We start from the raw sequence: 16,371 nt of genomic DNA, 5'->3' as shown, positions 1-16,371 counted from the left end.
CCTCAGGCCACCCTTGAGGGGGTGTGGGCTCCCTCCCGTATCCCTAGGCCCTCTCTTTGGTCTTTCCACCTCATGCCGGGGTAGAGACCAAGAACAGGTGGCAGGAAACGTGTAAGGCGTGACCTGGGGGAGACAGATGCTCCTTAGACACCGCCCAGGAGACCACGGTGGGCAGGCGCAGAGCTGTCACAGATAACTTTGTATCCACACCTGCTGCAGATGTAGATGTACAACGGCTCCTCCCCATCCCTGAGGAAGACACACGAGGACCTAGAAACGGCTCCCTGGGTAAAGGTGTTTGCAACCAAGCCTGATGACCCTGAGTTCATTCCCAGGGAGCACATGCGAGGGAGAGCAACCTCTGCAGTTATCCGCTGACACATACACACAATAAATAGCTTTTATTTTATGCATATGGATGTTTTGCCTGCATGCATGTCTGTGCTGTGGAAGCCAGATGAGGGTGTCCGATCCTCTGGAACTTGAGTTACAGACTGTTGAGAGCCCCCTTGTAGGCGCTAGAAATTGAAACTGGGTCCCCTGGAAGAGCAGCCAGTGCTGTTAACTGCTGAACCGTCTCTCCAGGCCTTCTCTGCCCTCATCTTAACGGGAGGACTTAGCATGGAAGGCGATGCGGACACACCCAGGGACTAGGCTTCAGCTCACTTAGGCAGCCCTCCCCTCTATCCCATATGTAAGTCAACCTCTGAGGTGTACTGGGAGTTGGAGGGTAGCTTGCGCTAGACTCTCCAAGAGTAAGTAAACCAAACTTTCAAAACTATGAGGAAGCTTTTGTATGCTGGGGCACTGTACCACACAGGTGAGGTAGAAGGAGAGGGGAGGGTTCTGCCCACTGGCCAAGGCAAGTCAAAGGCCAGCTAAGCTTAGGCCTGGGAAGACTCTGGGGCCTGTGAAGCCGAGGTGCCGGGCACAGTAGAGTCCTCAGAGGCCAGTCCTGTGCGCCGGATGCTGTCCTGATACTTGTGGCGGCCAAGCTCCAAGATGGCTCGTACTTCTTCAGCCACATCCTGCCGGTCACTCTGTTCCAAGGCCTGTACCAAGTGTCCCACAGCCCCAGGCTGTCCAGCCTGGCGCTCAGCCCAGGAGAAGAGCATGTGGCGGATCTGCCCATCTAGGTCATCCCTTGGAGGGGAAAACAGTGGTGATGAAGGTGTTCTGTCCAGGACCACACACCACGTACAGAGGCTCACTGTTCAAAATGGATGGAGTTCTTTGCTCCTTGGGCTAGTGACCAGACCTTCCTTTTCCAGGCTGGTGTTTGCTCCACCTCCATCATCTTGAAAGCTTTCAGCTAGTGTGTTTGTGGGGCTGGGGGGCAGGGAGATAGGGGTGTGGGGGGGGCCTGGGTGGTGGTGGGGTGTCTGTGTGTGGTAGGGTGTGGGGAGGTAGGGGTGGAGGGTGTCTGTGTGTGGTGGGGGATGTGGGGTTGGCCCTGAAGCTAAGGCTGGGAGTGAGAATGCTCACTAGAATTCATGAGGCTCACCTGAATTCATGCCGGATACGCTGTAGCTCACGGTAGGGCATGCCTAGGTGCAGGGCCACGGCTGGCCAGTCAGGACCTAGGCGCGAGGCCACACTCAGCAGGTTGCTCTGAGTCAGGAAACCAGTTTCTGCATCACCCAGGTTCAGAGGCATCAGGGAGAAATCAGTGCCCTGCCCACTTCCCTGGGGCCCCCCGAAGTCTCTGTCAGGAGGCAAGGGTACAGTAAGCTTGAACCCACCCTCTTGTGTTTGGTCACCCTGGGACTATGTCTCCTGTCAGCTCACGCCTCTCCAGCCTCACCGGCAGCTTGATGGGCAAGGTGGCCATCCACAGTGCATCCGTGCCCTTCCTCTGGCGGGCAGCCTCAGCCTCTTGAGGCACCTCCATGGGAAGTGAGCCCCGATAAAAGGACACCTGGGGAAGGATCAGGTGGGGTTCAGGGCTCTGGCCCCAGTCCAGGTACTTTGGGGGTCCTGACACATCAACCCACCTGGCCTCGAACGGCCTGAGCTTCCCGGTCCAAGGTTGTGGTAATGTACACCTCCTTCACATTCTTCAGATGTGAATAGAAAACAAAGCAGATCCTGCCATCCACGCAGTCTGGACGGTCTGTGGAGGGGGGCAAACTCAGTAGGAGGGGTCAAAGTATCAGACCTCAGTGTGCCCCGCCCCGAAGAAGAGACCTACCAGCATCTACATCAATGCCCCGCTCAAAGGCTGCAAAGAACTTCTCACCCTCAAACATCTCCACAGTATCAGAGGGCTCAGGGCCGTGGTATCGATCCAGCAGACGAGAGAGGGTGGCATCCACCTGTGGAGCACCCACAGGGACTGGAAGCCAAAGTTCCGTACCCACCCTAGCCTTCCAGTCACCCCGCTGCTTTCCTGCCGCCCCACCTTGTTCCGGGGCAGGCACTGCAGCAGGACCTGCTCAGGGTCCCGACGCCTCTGCAATGCAATGAGGTTTACACGGTGCAGCCGCAGCCGTTCCCAGGCCTTCCGGGCCAGGCCCCCCACACAGGTTTTGGTGGTATACCAGAGCCAGTACCTGCAAGTGCCAGAGTTGAGGTGTGGCCATTCAGATGAAGGGCAGATGGGGTGCTGAGGAAGCTAGGGGGACACTGACCAGGAGAAGTGTGTGACCTGGAAGCGTGCATACAGGTGGGTGAGTTCTAACGCCACCTGAGCGGTGATGTCATCCCAGGTGGCTGCCGAGGGTGTTCGGTGCAGCAGATGAAGGTGGGAGCGGTCCAGACCGAAACCTGGACAGGAAATGGCAGAAGGCTGAAAGCCCTCTACAAGCAGCTTCCCCTTCTCACACCCATCTTCGGTCTTATAACGTGCAGCCTCACCTGTAACGCCAGGGGGCAAGGGCAACTGCACAGTGACTGGTTGTAGGAAGCTGGGGGGGCCACTCTGTGAGAGGCACAGCAAGGGGCTCACCGACGCCTCTGCTTCTTCCAAGAGCGCTCTCAGCTCTAGGCCAGCCATATGCACCACCTGGACAGAGAACCGTTTGAGGATCCTCCTGCATGGTGAGGCACCTGCTGCCACCCTCGGCACTGCCCTGACTATACCTGCATGGAGACTTGCCGGGGCTCTTCTGTGGCCCCAGAGGGAAAGGTGACTTTGACCCCAGGATGACCTGAGGAGCAGAGAAGTGCTCCCTCTGGTGGCAACAGGCAAGTGTTGGATACAGGGCGTAAAACGACAAGGAACCAAGAGAAATGGGGCACCTGACATCGAGCCCAGAGCCTCTGGAACACATGGGAGGGTAGGGTCAGGTCAGGGACAGTGGGCAGGGGTGGGTGGTGTCAGGGCAGGCTGCTCCTGCCCCCTCACTCCCAAGGGCCTAGGCAGCTGTCACCTTGGGTGCCTCTTCCTCCAGGTGGGTTTCTAGGTCATTCCAGTTGTTGTCACTCCGTGTCCTCACAACTACCTCACGGCAGCGACGGACTCGTGGGGGGACAAAGAGCAGCCATAAGCTCACATCCTGTCAGGCAATGGTAATGTGTAGGAGGGCCAGGCCTAGGCCATGTCTGCCCTCCACCCATCCTTGACATACCTGCTGGAAAGCCACCCCATGGGGCTGCAGCTCCAGAACACCACTAAGCAGGAAGTCATGAGGTCCCAGGGAGACCAGGTGGGGCTCCGGCAGCCACAGTCTATAGTGGATGGTGATGGGGGTGGCGGTAGCTCCTGCTGGGAACTGGAGGCGGACACCACAGGCCAGGGTCACAGAACAGCCATGGGGAGTCACTAGGAAGCTGAGCGAGGAAAGAGGTATGAGGGCAGGTACCCTGACGTGACCAGGGAGACAGGGTAGACAGATGTCTTCTAGTCACCTTCCCACCGATAGATACCTGTCCAAATCTGAGGTCAGGAAAAGCCTGGGCATTTCTGGACTCGGGGATATGTCTGCACAAGGGACAGGTATGAGGTCAGAATGATGAGGGGCCTTCATCCTCTCACAGCCTGGCCACGCCCCAGGGACAAGCCTACCTGGGGGACTTAGAGGTGCTGGAGAGGCCTCCCCTAGAGGGTTCCCCTGCAGGCGGACAAAGGGAGCTTCTAGTAGCTCTGCAGGCAGGTCCCGGAGCTGGTTGTCCCTCAGGTCAAGCCGAGTGATCAGTGGCAGGTGGGCCAAGCCAGTGGGCACTGAGGTCAGGAGATTGCTGTGCAGAACAAGGATCTGCAGGGACCGCAGCCCCGCTGCAGGCAAGTGCTGGCTTAGGATTGGCAGAGAGCTACTCATGGTGGCCCTGGGCGCCTTGACAAGACACACTAAAGGAAGGCTTCAGGCTCTATCACATGGTGGGACAAAGACGCATGTGAGCTACGAGCAACCAAGCAGGCAGAAGCCAAGTCAGGGGCCACCCGGGAGCACTAAAGGTTCTTGGCCAAGCCAGTCCCAAGACTTTAGGGCTACAGGGACCCCCATGGGAGCGGAGGTCTAGGCAGTGGCCGAGGGGCACTCTACATTAGCTGGTGAAGCAAAGCTGGTACCATGGCTACTCACCAAGGGAGGCCGGGAGGTTCTGCAGCCGGTTGGAGGCCAGATTGAGTTCAATGAGGCTGCTCAGGTCTCCAATCTCAGAGGGTATGGTGTCTAGAAGATTCTCAGAGAGATCGAGACGCTGAAGGGTGGACAGGGACCCCAGTGTTGTGGGTAACCTTTCTAGGCAGTTGTGTCTCACAGAAAGGAAAGTAAGGGTGGGCAGGGCCCCCAGAGCCTCCGGCAGCTCTGAGAGACAGTTGTGAGAAAGCAGCAACGCATCCAATTTGCGCAGTTCCAGGATGCAGGTCGGCAGTGTCTTCAGTCTGTTGAAGCTCAGGTCCAGATGGGCCAGGCAGGCCAAGTCACTCAGGCCAGCAGGCAGGGCGGTCAAGGTACCATGGAGGCAGGCACCCAGGGCACCCCGGCTCTGGCCCCCTGGAAGTGGGGGAGACAGCTGTAGCCCTCAGAATTGGAGTCTCAGTTCAGCCCCGATTGCCAGAGAAAAAGCAGGAGGGAGGATGCTTCCCTTTGAAACCAGCCACAGGGACAGAGAAAGACAGACAAGCAGACAGAGAAGACCACCAGTTCATATCAGACGATAGTGTTGCCCAACTACAACTGGGAACCTTCATTGTCCAGGCTCAGGAGACAGAGTCCAGACAGCCTCATCTTGGGGAGGAAGGTTAGATAGGGCTGAGGACAGGGAACAGGGGAGGAGTAAGGGTTCACCCCTGAGGTGCAGGGAGAAGAGAGGTCTGGAGCTAGGGCTGGGACAAGATGGCCTTTGTGAACCAAGAAGTAGACTCAAAGCAGGGCTAGAGATGAGGATAAGGTCAGTAGTAAGGATACTCACCTTTGAGGACCAGAGAGCGCAGGCGCAGCAGACTCCACGGAACCCGGGCTAGGGTGTCAACTAGCAGTCCAGGGTCCTCGTGGGTACTGAGTCGCAAGAACTCCACCCGCAGCAGCTCTGGGGGCTGCTGGGAACACAGGTACTGCAGCCGATGGCAACCACCTGGACGTATGTCCAAGTTCAACTGGTTCCCAGCCAGGAGAAAAGGTGCTCCAGGCCTGGAATCCACAGCCTCCACAGCGGGCCTTGCAGCATCCTCTGCAGTGGCTGCAGTTTCCTCCGACTCCAGCCCCTCCAGCACTGTAGCCATCACCCATGGAAGGTCCTCGGGGACCAGACATGTCCCAGCTTGCCAAGCGAGCCTGCTCAGGCAAGGCTGAGGGAAGCTGCAGAAGCAGGGGGAGGAGTGAGCCGTAGGGGACCAGTTTGTTCTCCCGAGCAGAGTAACTCAGCCTGAAAGCAAGCAGCTCTTGAAACCACCGGCCCAAGAACTCAGGGCCTGAGGTGTACAGAGCGGAGTGGCCACTGCAGCCCTAGGACCTACATCTGTGCTGTTAATGAGAACTACTATGTCCTCCCGCCCGGGAGAGGTACCAGGCAGGGAGACTCTGTGAACAGCTAGACAGAACTCTACTAGATCAAGCACAAGGGTAATGTTGCCACGTGACCCCTGACACCACCTACAGGGCTCTTGTAATAAGGGTCCACCTTCAACCTTCACACTCATTAGTTTGGGGAGGACCCTCTTCCAGTGCAGGCTTCGCTTTGTATGAGAGGGTCAGCAAACAGTGCGAGGACTTTGGGGTCCCAGGCTCAGATCTCACATCCCGGCCCCTAGAAGAGGCTCTTGCGCCACAATTCCCAATTCACACCTCCGTTATATGGGAAACACAGAGAGGGGCTCCTTTGGTGTGCAATCACTTTGGTCCCGCCTCTGCAGTAAACTTCCCGCCGCCCACTGAGTACCTGCCACGATGATCTCCGCGCCTCCACAGGCGCGCTCCACATCGGCTTCCCGCCGGCGCGCTTCCGGGCGGGCAGCGGCTCGAGCTCCGCCCTTCCCTGCTAGCCAGTAGGAGCTCCCTGGAACTCTGACTCCCACCTCCTGTTCGGTTGCAAGCACTAGGGAGGCAGGCTTAGCGCAGGGAAACTCGCACTTTCAGACCTCCACAACCTGAGACCTGCTGCGGCACTGCATAGCCTGGGCCCCAAGTGCATTCTAAGGCAGGAATTTGGGAGAGAACTTAGAGAATTATCGCACTCCTTGTTAGAAGCTAGGACTCTGAATGCCCAAAGTGTAGCTAGCACCAAGGGCTTCCTGTGGGAACCCTGTAGTACAGCAGCTCTCAACTTGAGGGTCGCGACCTCTATCTTCAAAACATTTACATTATGATTCATGACACCAGTAAAATTACAATTATGAAGTAGCAATGAAAATAATTTTACGGTTAGGAAGATACTACAACATGAGGAACTGTATTAAAGGGTCACAACATTGGGAAACTTGAGGACCACTGAGTCCAGGACTGCCTTCCCAGGCTCTGCAGTGAGTGCCAACTTGTTGGAGCTTGGACGCCCTCCTCACTGAACATCACTGTGTCAGCTGCCCAGACAGTGAGTGAACTTTCCAGCTTTCTGGCTTTGCCTCTTTGAATCCTGTGGATATCATAAGAAAAAAAAAAAAAGAAACAAACCAAAATAAATAAATAAAGTTGAGATAGGAGATCTTGCTTAAATCCTTTAATTGACAAATACCGAAGCCAACACTCAGCATCCTCAACAGAGTGGTGGACTGGAGATGAGCAAGTGGACAGTCTACAGTCTATGTGATGGGCAGGCTCCCTGCTTCCATCCTTCCTAGCACCTGCCTCCTTTTCAGTTTCCATAAAGCTGCCAGAAGGATCCTTATAAAAACCAGTCCCAGGAGCTTAGTATAACTGTGCTCTTCTGCAAACCCAGTTCCTAGCTGAGATGGGAGGACTGCCATCCTGGGCTGTCTCAAAGCAATAATCGTAGGATATTACTTAACTTTATACTAGTAAACTGGGCATGGTGGAACATGCCTTCAATCTGAAAATTAAGCCATCTCTCCGGCCCTGTTGTGTATTAGAGTTAAAAATGAAAAACAAAATCATGCCGGGTAGATCTCTCTAAGTTCGAGATCAGCCTGGTCTACAGAGCGAGTTCCGTTCCAGGACAGGCTTCAAAACTACAGAGAAACCCTGTCTCGAAAAAAGCAAACACCACTTGGGAGGCAGAGGCAGGCGGATCTCTGTGAGTTCGAGGCCGGGCTGGACTGACAGCCTCCAAAACAATACAGAGAAACCCTGTCTCATAAAAACCAAAAAAAAAAAAAAAAAAAAAAAGAAAGAAAGAAAGAAAGAAAAAAAAAGAAAGAAAAAAAAGCAAACACCAACGAAAAAAATAACAACACTAAAAAAAAAAATCATGTCTCTGTGAGTTCGAGACCAGCCTGGACTACCAAGTGAGTTCCAGGACAGCCTCCAAAGCCACAGAGAAACCTTGTCTCGAAAAAACCAAAAAAAAAAAAAAAAAATCATGCCGGATATGGTGTCCATGTCTTTAATCCCAGCACTCTGAAAGTAGAGGCAAATGGATCTCTGTGAGTTCCAGGCCAGCTAGAGTCACATGATGAGACACTGTCTCAAAATAAAAAAATAAAATAGAAGTCTGGAGGAATGGCTCAGCACCCACACCAGTTCTGTACCTCCAGTTCCAGGGGAGTTGATGCCTTCTTCCTGCTTCTGAAGGCACTGCACACACATAGAACACATACAAACAAGTAGGCACATATACATTCACATTTAAAAAGAAAAACCAGTGAGGGCGCTAGAGAGATAACTCAGCTGTTAAGACTACAGGCTGCTGTTGCAGATCTTGGTTTGGTTCCCAGCACCCACAGGGCAGTTTACCATCATGCCTAATTTCAGAGGGGGCTGGAGAGATGGCTCAGTGGTTAAGAGCACTGGCTGCCCTTCCAGAGGACCCGTGTTCAATTCCCAGCACTCACATGGCAGTTCACAACTGTAACTCCAGTTCCAGGGGATCTGACACCTTCACACCAATGCACTAAAATAAATAAATTATTTAAAAAAATAAATTTCAGTCCCAGAGCATCTGGTACCCTCTTCTGACCTCAAGGAGCACCAGGCGCACACTTGCTGCACATACATGCAAGTAAAACACATAAACTAAATGAATCTTTTTGTTGGTTGGTTGGTTGATTTTTCGAGATAGAATTTCTCTGTGTAACAGTCCTCCTGACTGTCCTGGAACTCACTTTGTATACCAGGCTGGCCTCAAACTCACTGAAATCTGCCTGCCTCTACCTCCCAAGTGCTGGGGCTAAAAGGTGTACACCACCAAAACTAAATGAATGTTCCTTTAAAAAAAAAAAAAGCTACCTTGCCAGGTGGCTTCCCTAACTCATTCTAGCTCTATTAAGAAAATCCCCCTAGGGGGCTCGAGAGATGATGCAGTGGTTGGGAGCACTGGCTGCTCTTCCAGAGGTCCCCAGCTCAATTCCCAGCAACCACATGGTGGCTCACAAACATCTATAATGAGATCTGGTGCCCTCTTCTGGCACATAGGCAGAATACTGTATATATAATAAAAAATAAATAAATAAATCTTTTAAAAAGAAAGAAAATTCCTCTGGGGGCTAGAGAGATGGCTCAGTGTTTAAGAGCACTGGTTGCTCTTCCAGAGGACTTGAGTTCAATTCCCAGAACCCACATGGTGGCTCAGAACCATCTATAATGGGATCTGATGCTTTCTTCTATCATGCAGACATACAGGAAGACAGCGTACTCATATACATAAATGAATAAATCTTAAAAAACAAAAGCCTCTGTGCCTTACGTGTGGGTGAGAACAGCCACATCACGTAGTGTGGGCTCAGTCTAGCAATGTGAGGCACTCCACACAAAGTAGGCGTACACTATGCAGGAGGCTGCCCTCCCCAGTTGGGCTGTCAGCATAACCTTATGTCCAGGCAACTTCTAGTCTTGGCACGGAAAGCAAAGGCCTCTCTCAGCTCAAAGTTACTACTTGGGAAGATTTACTGGTCTTGGAAGACAAAAAGCTTCCTGATCTAAGGCTAGGATTTTCTTTCTGTTTCTTTTGTTTGTTTTGTTTTTTGGGGTAGGGTTTCTCTGTATTGTTTTGGAGGCTGTCCTGGAACTCGACTGTAGACCAGGCTGGCCTTGAACTCACAGAGGTCCGCCTGCTTTTTGCCTCCCGAGTGCTGGGATTAAAGGCGTGTGTCGCCGGGCGTTGGTGGCACACGCCTTTAATCCCAGCACTCGGGAGGCAGAGGCAGGCGGATCTCTGTGAGTTCGAGACCAGCCTGGACTACCAAGCGAGCTCCAGGACAGCCTCCAAAGCCACAGAGAAACCCTGTCTCGAAAAGCCAAAAAAATAAAAAATAAAAAAATAAAGGCGTGTGTCACCAACGCCCGGCTTCTTTCTGTTTCTGTGTTTATTTATGAAGTCCTGAGTTGGAGGACAACTTGAGGGAGGAACTTTTTTCTATCATGTGAACCCTTTGCCTCACGATTGCTGGGATTAAAGGTGTGCCACCACGCCAGCACTCTCCGAAGTAAGAGGCAGACGGATTTCGGTGAGGTCGAGGCCAACATGGTTTACATAGAGATTTCCAGGATAGCCAGGATTATATAGAGAAACCCTGTCTCAAAAAAGAAAAAGAAAGCCACGAGATATGGCCGCAGTCACTAAACTCCAGACAGCCCGACTTCAGATCCCTGGTGTCCAAGGCCAGGAAACAAGCCACACACCCAATTTAAACCTTCAAGACATCTAGCCCTCATGCAACAAGAGAAAGCTAACGGGGCGGAACTTCCGGTGGCAAGGTCCACTCTGGCAGCGATGGATCATGGGGCTTGAAGTTCGCCTTGAAAGTTACGGCTCGGGCGGGGTCTCAGCACGGCATACTGGGAGCTATAGGGCCGGGGCATGCTGGGAAGGCCAGGCGTTAAAAGGGTTTGAAACCTCCTTGAGGTCTTTCGCCCGTGCCCTCATGGATTTCGGGGAGTCTCGCCCACGTTACATGAGCACCTGGCCACTAAACAACCCGTTGTCTTTGTTGCGGGGTACACCACCGGAGACGGGGCAATGGCTGCTTCACTTCCGGTCGCTCATTTCGTCAATGGGAGGCGCCGTGCGCGTCCCGGGGGCTTCTGGGTAGCGGTTTACCCCCGCCCACTGCATCAGCGTCTTCCTTTCGCTGCCGGACGCCGACGAGGTCGCACGCGTGAGGCCTGTCCGCAGCTGCCAAGTGAGTGGGCCTGCTGGCCCGGCCGCGGGCGGGGGTCGGGACTGAAGGGCGGGTTGGCGGCCGGGAGTCGAGGGGGTGCACGGCCTCGCATGGACGGAAGCTTCGGCCCGCACGTGGCCTCACTTGTTGGCTAAAATGGAGGAGTGAGCAGAAGGCCTCTTGGGTAACGCCACCGCCGTATCCTCTCTCTGTCCCTTTCAGCATGCGCTACGTCGCCTCTTACCTGCTTGCCGCCCTTGGGGGCAACTCCTCTCCCAGCGCCAAAGACATTAAGAAGATACTAGAAAGCGTGGGCATTGAGGCGGACGATGACCGACTCAACAAGGTATCTTGGTGCTTCCTGCACCCTGTGGTGTGGTTACAAATGTCGACTCGCGGCGGCCCTTGTTACCATGTTAGACCTAGGATCTAGCCTAAAAGGAGATGTGGATGACTTTGTGGGAAAGATGGAGGGAGGAGACCTAAGCCCAACGTTGTGGTGGTTTCTTTTATTTGTTTTTTTGGTTGTTCGAGACGGTTTGTCTGTAACAGCCGTAGCTATCCTGGATATAGCTTTGTGGACCAGGCTCGAACTCCCAAGAGATCCGCTTGCCCCTGCCTCCCGAGTGCTGGGACTAAAGGAGAAGCACACCACCGCCGCCCGGCTAAATATTCTTTTGAGGACCTTGTTTAGTCAAAGGATTTAGTGCAAGCCACCAAAGGTCTGATCATCGTGCTTTTTAGAAGTTTGATGCGACTTATTTGCGTGGTATTATTATTTTGCTACTTTTTCATGACAACAGTCCAGCCTGTTCTGGAACTTGCTCTGTACACCAGCCTGGCCTCGAACTCAGATGAACTTGCCTCTGCCTCCCAAGTGCTGGTTTGAAGGCATGTGCCTCCCCTCACGGCGGTTTTATAATGGTTTGTGACAAAGTCTCACAGTATTAGCTCTGGTTATCCTGGACATCATGTAGATGCCCTTTTTTTTTCCTTCAAGACAGGGTTTCTCTGTAGCTTTGGAACCTGTACTGGAACTGGTTCTGTAGACCAGGCTGGCTTGAAACTCCTCCTGAGTACTGTGACTAAAGGTGTGTGCTACCACACTTGGCCTAGACCAGATTTGTGTGTGTGTGTGTTTTTTGTTTTTTTTTGTTTTTTTGTTTTTGGTTTTTCGAGACAGGGTTTCTCTGTATTTTGGAGGATCTCCTGGAACTCGCTTTGTAGACCAGGCTGGCCTCGAAATCACAGAGATCCACCTGCCTCTGCCTCCCAAGTGCTGGGATTAAAGGCATGTGCCACCAACGCCCGGCTGTGGTTTTTTTTTTTTAATTTAAATTAGAAACAATCTTATTTCACATCTCAGTTTCCCTCCCATATCCCTTACTGACCCTCCCCAAGATCCATCCTTTCTCTGCTCCCCTGGGAGGGTGAGGCCTCCCCTGTGTGTCTCTGCTGAGGGAGTATCCCGCAGTGGGCTCTCCCAGAGTACATTCCTACACTAGGTGTAAATACTGTTCTGCCCAGACCTGGTAACTGACACTTTCAGGGGGCCTGGTTCTGTTCTCATGCTGGTTTCTCAGCTATCAGTCTGGGATCCATGAACTCCCCCTTGTTTAGGTCAGCTGTTTCTGTGTTTCCACAGCCTGATCTTGACCTCTTTGTTCACTCCTCCCTCTATAGATCAGGTGTTTTTTAAGGGTTATTATTACTGTGTACAGTAGGTGTTATTTTCACAGAGTGTAGATGGCTTGTCAGTCTCCCTGGTGCTGGAGTTATAAGTGTTGAGAATCAAACACCAGAACTTAGCAAGAGTAGTAGCCCAAGCTACAGAGTGAGATCCTGTCTGGAAAAAAAGACAACCCAAAACAGTAGTATATGACTTTAGTGGTGGAGCTTTCTCTTTGCTCCTAAAATCCATTAGAAAAGTATTTTTACTCTTTAGGTTGTGCAGGGATAGAACCTAAGCTCCATCATGAGCCTTAGAATGTTAGCTTAAAAATTTCCTATTGCCAGCGTCTTTGTTTACAAGACTGAGTCCTGTGGCTCTGAAGCAGGTCTAGAAGCTTCAGAACACTTCACTGTGTATTGCACTACCAGTTCTGTCCACATATGTGTTGATACTGACCACTGGATATGTTTATCTACTCAGGTAATCAGTGAGCTGAATGGAAAAAACATTGAGGATGTCATCGCCCAGGGTGAGTTTATTTAGGGTAAGATTGTGTTTGGGGTCCATACTAATCCCTGCTGGTCAGTCAATGATCTGCCAGGCTTCGCTTGTGGACCAGAGCATCCTAGAAGCCATGACAGTTGAGCAAAGCCTTTTTTATCTTAGGCTTGTGCCAGCAGCACTTCTGAACACACTTGGGACTGGGCAGAGGGAGCACACTTACTGTTCCTTCCAGGATGTGAAAGGCCTTTTTGGTGAACAGGGACTGGGTTTTCTAAAATGGTACAAGCTCTTAATCCTCTCTTGGTGGTGGATAGATAGATTTCTCTGCTGTAGACTGAGACTTAACTTAAGTTCATCTTAAGTTTTTTGGGGGAGGGTTGGAATTCAAGACAGGGTTTCTCTGTGTGTGACATTTGTGGTTGTCCTAGAACTCACTTTGTATCCAGACTGGCCCCTAACTCACAGGATTAAGAGCATGTACTACCACTGCCCAGCCCGGTCTTTAAGTTTTTAGCTTGATTTAGTTATTTGGGGGCATGATTTTTTCTGAGTAGCCCCAATGTTCTGGAACTCCCTGAATGTGCCAGCTTGGCCTTGATGTCAGATCCACCTACCTCCTGGCTACTGGATTATAAGCATGTATCATTGTCTTGATATATACATGCATGTATTGTATATGTATGTAAAGTTTATTTCTATGTTCATTGGTGTTTTGTCTGCCTGTGAGGGTATCAGATCCCCTGTTTGTTTTTGTGTAGCTCAGGCTGATCATGAACTCATCTTTCTGGGATTAAAAAGTACTGTACCTGGATTGTCCATCTTAAGATCATGATGAGTCAGGATAGGGGAAAGAAGTATTATGTGCCTCAGTGTGTACAAGGTTGGTTGCCTTGTGATCAGAGTGAAGCAGGTGACAGTGGTATGAGTATGCTGAGCCACTGGTGTGATAGCTTCCTTTGGTTGGTCACTCTATCCTTGTGGAAGAGCTTTCTTGGCCGGGCCTCTTTTCTGGTCTCACGTTCTTTTTTTATTTATTTAGGTGTTGGCAAACTTGCTAGTATGCCTGCTGGTGGAGCTGTGGCTGTTTCTGCTGCCCCTGGCTCTGCAGCTCCTGCTGCTAGTTCTGCCCCTGCTGCAGGTAAGTAGGTAGAGGTGGCGATCTGTAGGGATTGGTATTTAAGACTTGGTGTTGGGTGGGGCTTGCAGGGCAACCTGTGAATGAGTTCTTGGGGCTGTGCTTACTATGGTGTTCTTCCACAGCAGAGGAGAAGAAAGACGAGAAGAAGGAAGAGTCCGAAGAGTCAGATGATGACATGGGATTTGGCTTGTTTGATTAAATTCCTGCTCCCCTGCAAATAAAGCCTTTTTATGTATCTTGAGTGGCCTTTGAGCACAATTGTTAGCACGCAACACCCATACTCCATCCAGAGAGCTGAAGTATGTTGTGTAAAAGAGGAGGAACAAGAACCTCCCATGTCCCTTAGCTTCAGTGAACTTTCAGGTTCTGTGAGAGATCACTGCAGCTTTCACGGAACACTGAAAAGTGTATGTGCCAAATGTGAGACTGAGTTACGCTGTTTGAGGGGTTCAGTGCTCTGCTGTAAGGGGAGAGGTACCTGGACCTCCACAAGCTGGTCAACAAGGGACTTACTAGGTCAGACTGCACCCCAATAAAAATGGGTTGGCTTGCTTTTAGTTCCATACAGAGGGGCTGGAGGCAATCTGGTGCTTGTGTTGGAACAAAATAGAGACCTATGTATACAGGAAGAGTGGGTCTAGGAAGCATAAGAAGTCACAGCTTTATTGCAGTGGAGTAAGCTACGAGGGAGCAGGTAAAGGTAGGGCTGAGGAAAGGATGGTCTCAAGGGCAGCTTTGGTGGTCTTGGCCAGGCTGGATTTCAGTCTGGACCCTAAAGAAAGGGGCCTGTCCTCATAAGACCGCAAGTGGGAGTTGCCTAGTCAGGATTCTGAGAAAGGACAGCCATGTTCTTGGCACCAGCATCTCCCAAAGGGCCTGAAAGCATGTGTACCCAAACAGCCTGACTGTTCTGTGGAAATAAGAGCAGAGGTCCCATTGAGTTGGCAGCACTGTCCCTTGAGCCTGTTACTGAAACCGTGGAGAGGATCTTCAAGGTTCTTAGCTTTTTTTTCTCTCGAGACAGGGTTTCTCTGTATTGTTTTGGAGGCTGTCCTGGATGGAACTCCTTGGCTACTTGTGACCACCATAAACCTTAGATTTACTCGCCACCGCTGAGGACTTGTTCCTATTGTACCATGCTTCTAAACTGGTCGTATTAATCAGGACATACTCATACCCCCACCTTGAGAGCATTTGGCCTAAAAGTCACTAGGTGCCCTAGGCCAGTATGGAACAAACTTGCCAGCATGGAAGACCTTCAAAAATTAAGGTCACAAGCTAGGTCGGTGGTGATGCATGCCTTTAATCCTAGTAGGGGTATCTCTGAGGTTAAGGCTAGTCAGGGTGGTTACACAGAAAACTATAACCCTGTCTCAAAATCAGGGATTGAGAGATGTTTTAAGAGTACTGTTCTAGCCGGGTGTTGGTGGCGCACACCTTTAATCCCAGCACTCAGGAGACAGAGGCAGGCGGATTTCTGAGTTCGAGGCCAGCCTGGTCTACAGAGCGAGTAAAAGTACTGTTCCCAGTATCCACTCTAATTCAAAGGGATCTGACCTACACTCAAGTGTACCTGCCCTTTATACATGTAATTTGAAAAGTAAACATGGATGTTGTGCCCTTGAGAGGTAGAAATGGGTATATCTGAGTTTAAGAAATCCAGGACAGCCAGGGTCACAAAAACTCAAAGCAATTCTATTACATCTTTCCCTGCTCACCCCTCCTTGAGTTCTGTCTGCTAGAGCTCAAGTAGTCTCAGGGCATCTTCACTCCTTTTGATTGCACGTGTACTGGGGCACTGTTGACTTCACCTTGCTACCTATTCCTGTACCCATGCCTGTTCTTAGTTGTGCTGAGTGTGAAATGACTCCATCACAGGATGAATCATTCTGATTTCCGAGAATGTCTCTTGTGCCCTTGCAGCCACACAGCTCTCCATTCCAGACGCTAGGATCCCTTCTGTGGCTTCACTTCTTTCCCTCCATCTATCAGCAGTCCCACCATGTCTCCTGGCTTCATTCCCAACTTAGTCCTTGCCCTGGGAACCGCCAGAGGGATTTAAAACCCAGCCCTGGCAGCAGCTCACCCAGCCCTCACTCTGCTGGTGCACATTTCTTTCTCTTGATGTCTGACATCCAGGGGTTTTCAACATTACTGACCAGACCACCTGCCAAAGAACTGTACTCCCTTTTCTGAGAAACTTCACAAACACAATGGCTAGCAAACTCAACTGCCTCTATCCCAGCATCCCTGTGGCATGTGTGAGGCTTCCCCTGAGTTTTTTCTTCCCTACACACGTCCTTCTCCAGCTGTAAACCTGTATGGTGTACCTTTAAAAGGCTCTTAAGGTAGGCATCTCTAATCCCAGCACTTGAGAGGTGGAAACAGGTTCAAGACTACAAGGAC

The 16,371-nt window shown here is 51.5% G+C and overlaps 2 protein-coding genes and 1 non-coding gene across 4 annotated transcripts; 2 read left to right on the top strand and 1 right to left on the bottom strand.

Moving 5' to 3' along the window:
- Window positions 1-386: 386 nt before the first annotated feature.
- Pidd1 (p53-induced death domain protein 1) lies at window positions 387-6,366 on the bottom strand. Its single transcript, XM_005064206.4, is given in 17 exon segments — window positions 387-1,143; window positions 1,505-1,689; window positions 1,691-1,705; window positions 1,805-1,918; window positions 1,995-2,113; window positions 2,192-2,315; window positions 2,402-2,552; window positions 2,631-2,766; window positions 2,857-3,004; window positions 3,082-3,261; window positions 3,372-3,497; window positions 3,570-3,771; window positions 3,868-3,922; window positions 4,007-4,216; window positions 4,524-4,937; window positions 5,356-5,741; window positions 6,322-6,366. Coding segments are annotated over 16 exon segments (2,748 nt in total). The 5' UTR covers window positions 5,666-5,741; window positions 6,322-6,366; the 3' UTR covers window positions 387-884.
- A 4,155-nt stretch (window positions 6,367-10,521) lies between these two features.
- Rplp2 (ribosomal protein lateral stalk subunit P2) lies at window positions 10,522-14,206 on the top strand. 2 transcript variants are annotated; one of them, XM_013122634.3, is made up of 5 exons: window positions 10,522-10,672; window positions 10,874-10,997; window positions 12,804-12,852; window positions 13,867-13,965; window positions 14,091-14,206. In XM_013122634.3, exons 2-5 carry the CDS (start codon window positions 10,875-10,877, stop codon window positions 14,162-14,164), a joined length of 345 nt encoding a protein of 114 aa, XP_012978088.1. In that variant the 5' UTR covers window positions 10,522-10,672; window position 10,874; the 3' UTR covers window positions 14,165-14,206. The 2 variants fall into 2 exon arrangements, with proteins under 2 accessions (XP_012978088.1, XP_005064262.1); XM_005064205.4 differs by having other exon boundaries at window positions 10,525-10,672; window positions 14,088-14,206.
- LOC121135640 lies at window positions 12,883-13,018 on the top strand. The gene has a single exon (XR_005872740.1). It is a non-coding gene; the product is annotated as a small nucleolar RNA SNORA52 (small nucleolar RNA).
- Window positions 14,207-16,371: the final 2,165 nt, after the last annotated feature.

The sequence above is a fragment of the Mesocricetus auratus genome, unplaced genomic scaffold, assembly GCF_017639785.1.
Source record: "Mesocricetus auratus isolate SY011 unplaced genomic scaffold, BCM_Maur_2.0 Super-Scaffold_4256, whole genome shotgun sequence".
Taxonomy (NCBI): domain Eukaryota; kingdom Metazoa; phylum Chordata; class Mammalia; order Rodentia; family Cricetidae; genus Mesocricetus; species Mesocricetus auratus.
The sequence above is the reverse complement of the archived record's forward strand: the minus strand, read 5'-3'. Positions and strand labels throughout refer to the sequence as shown.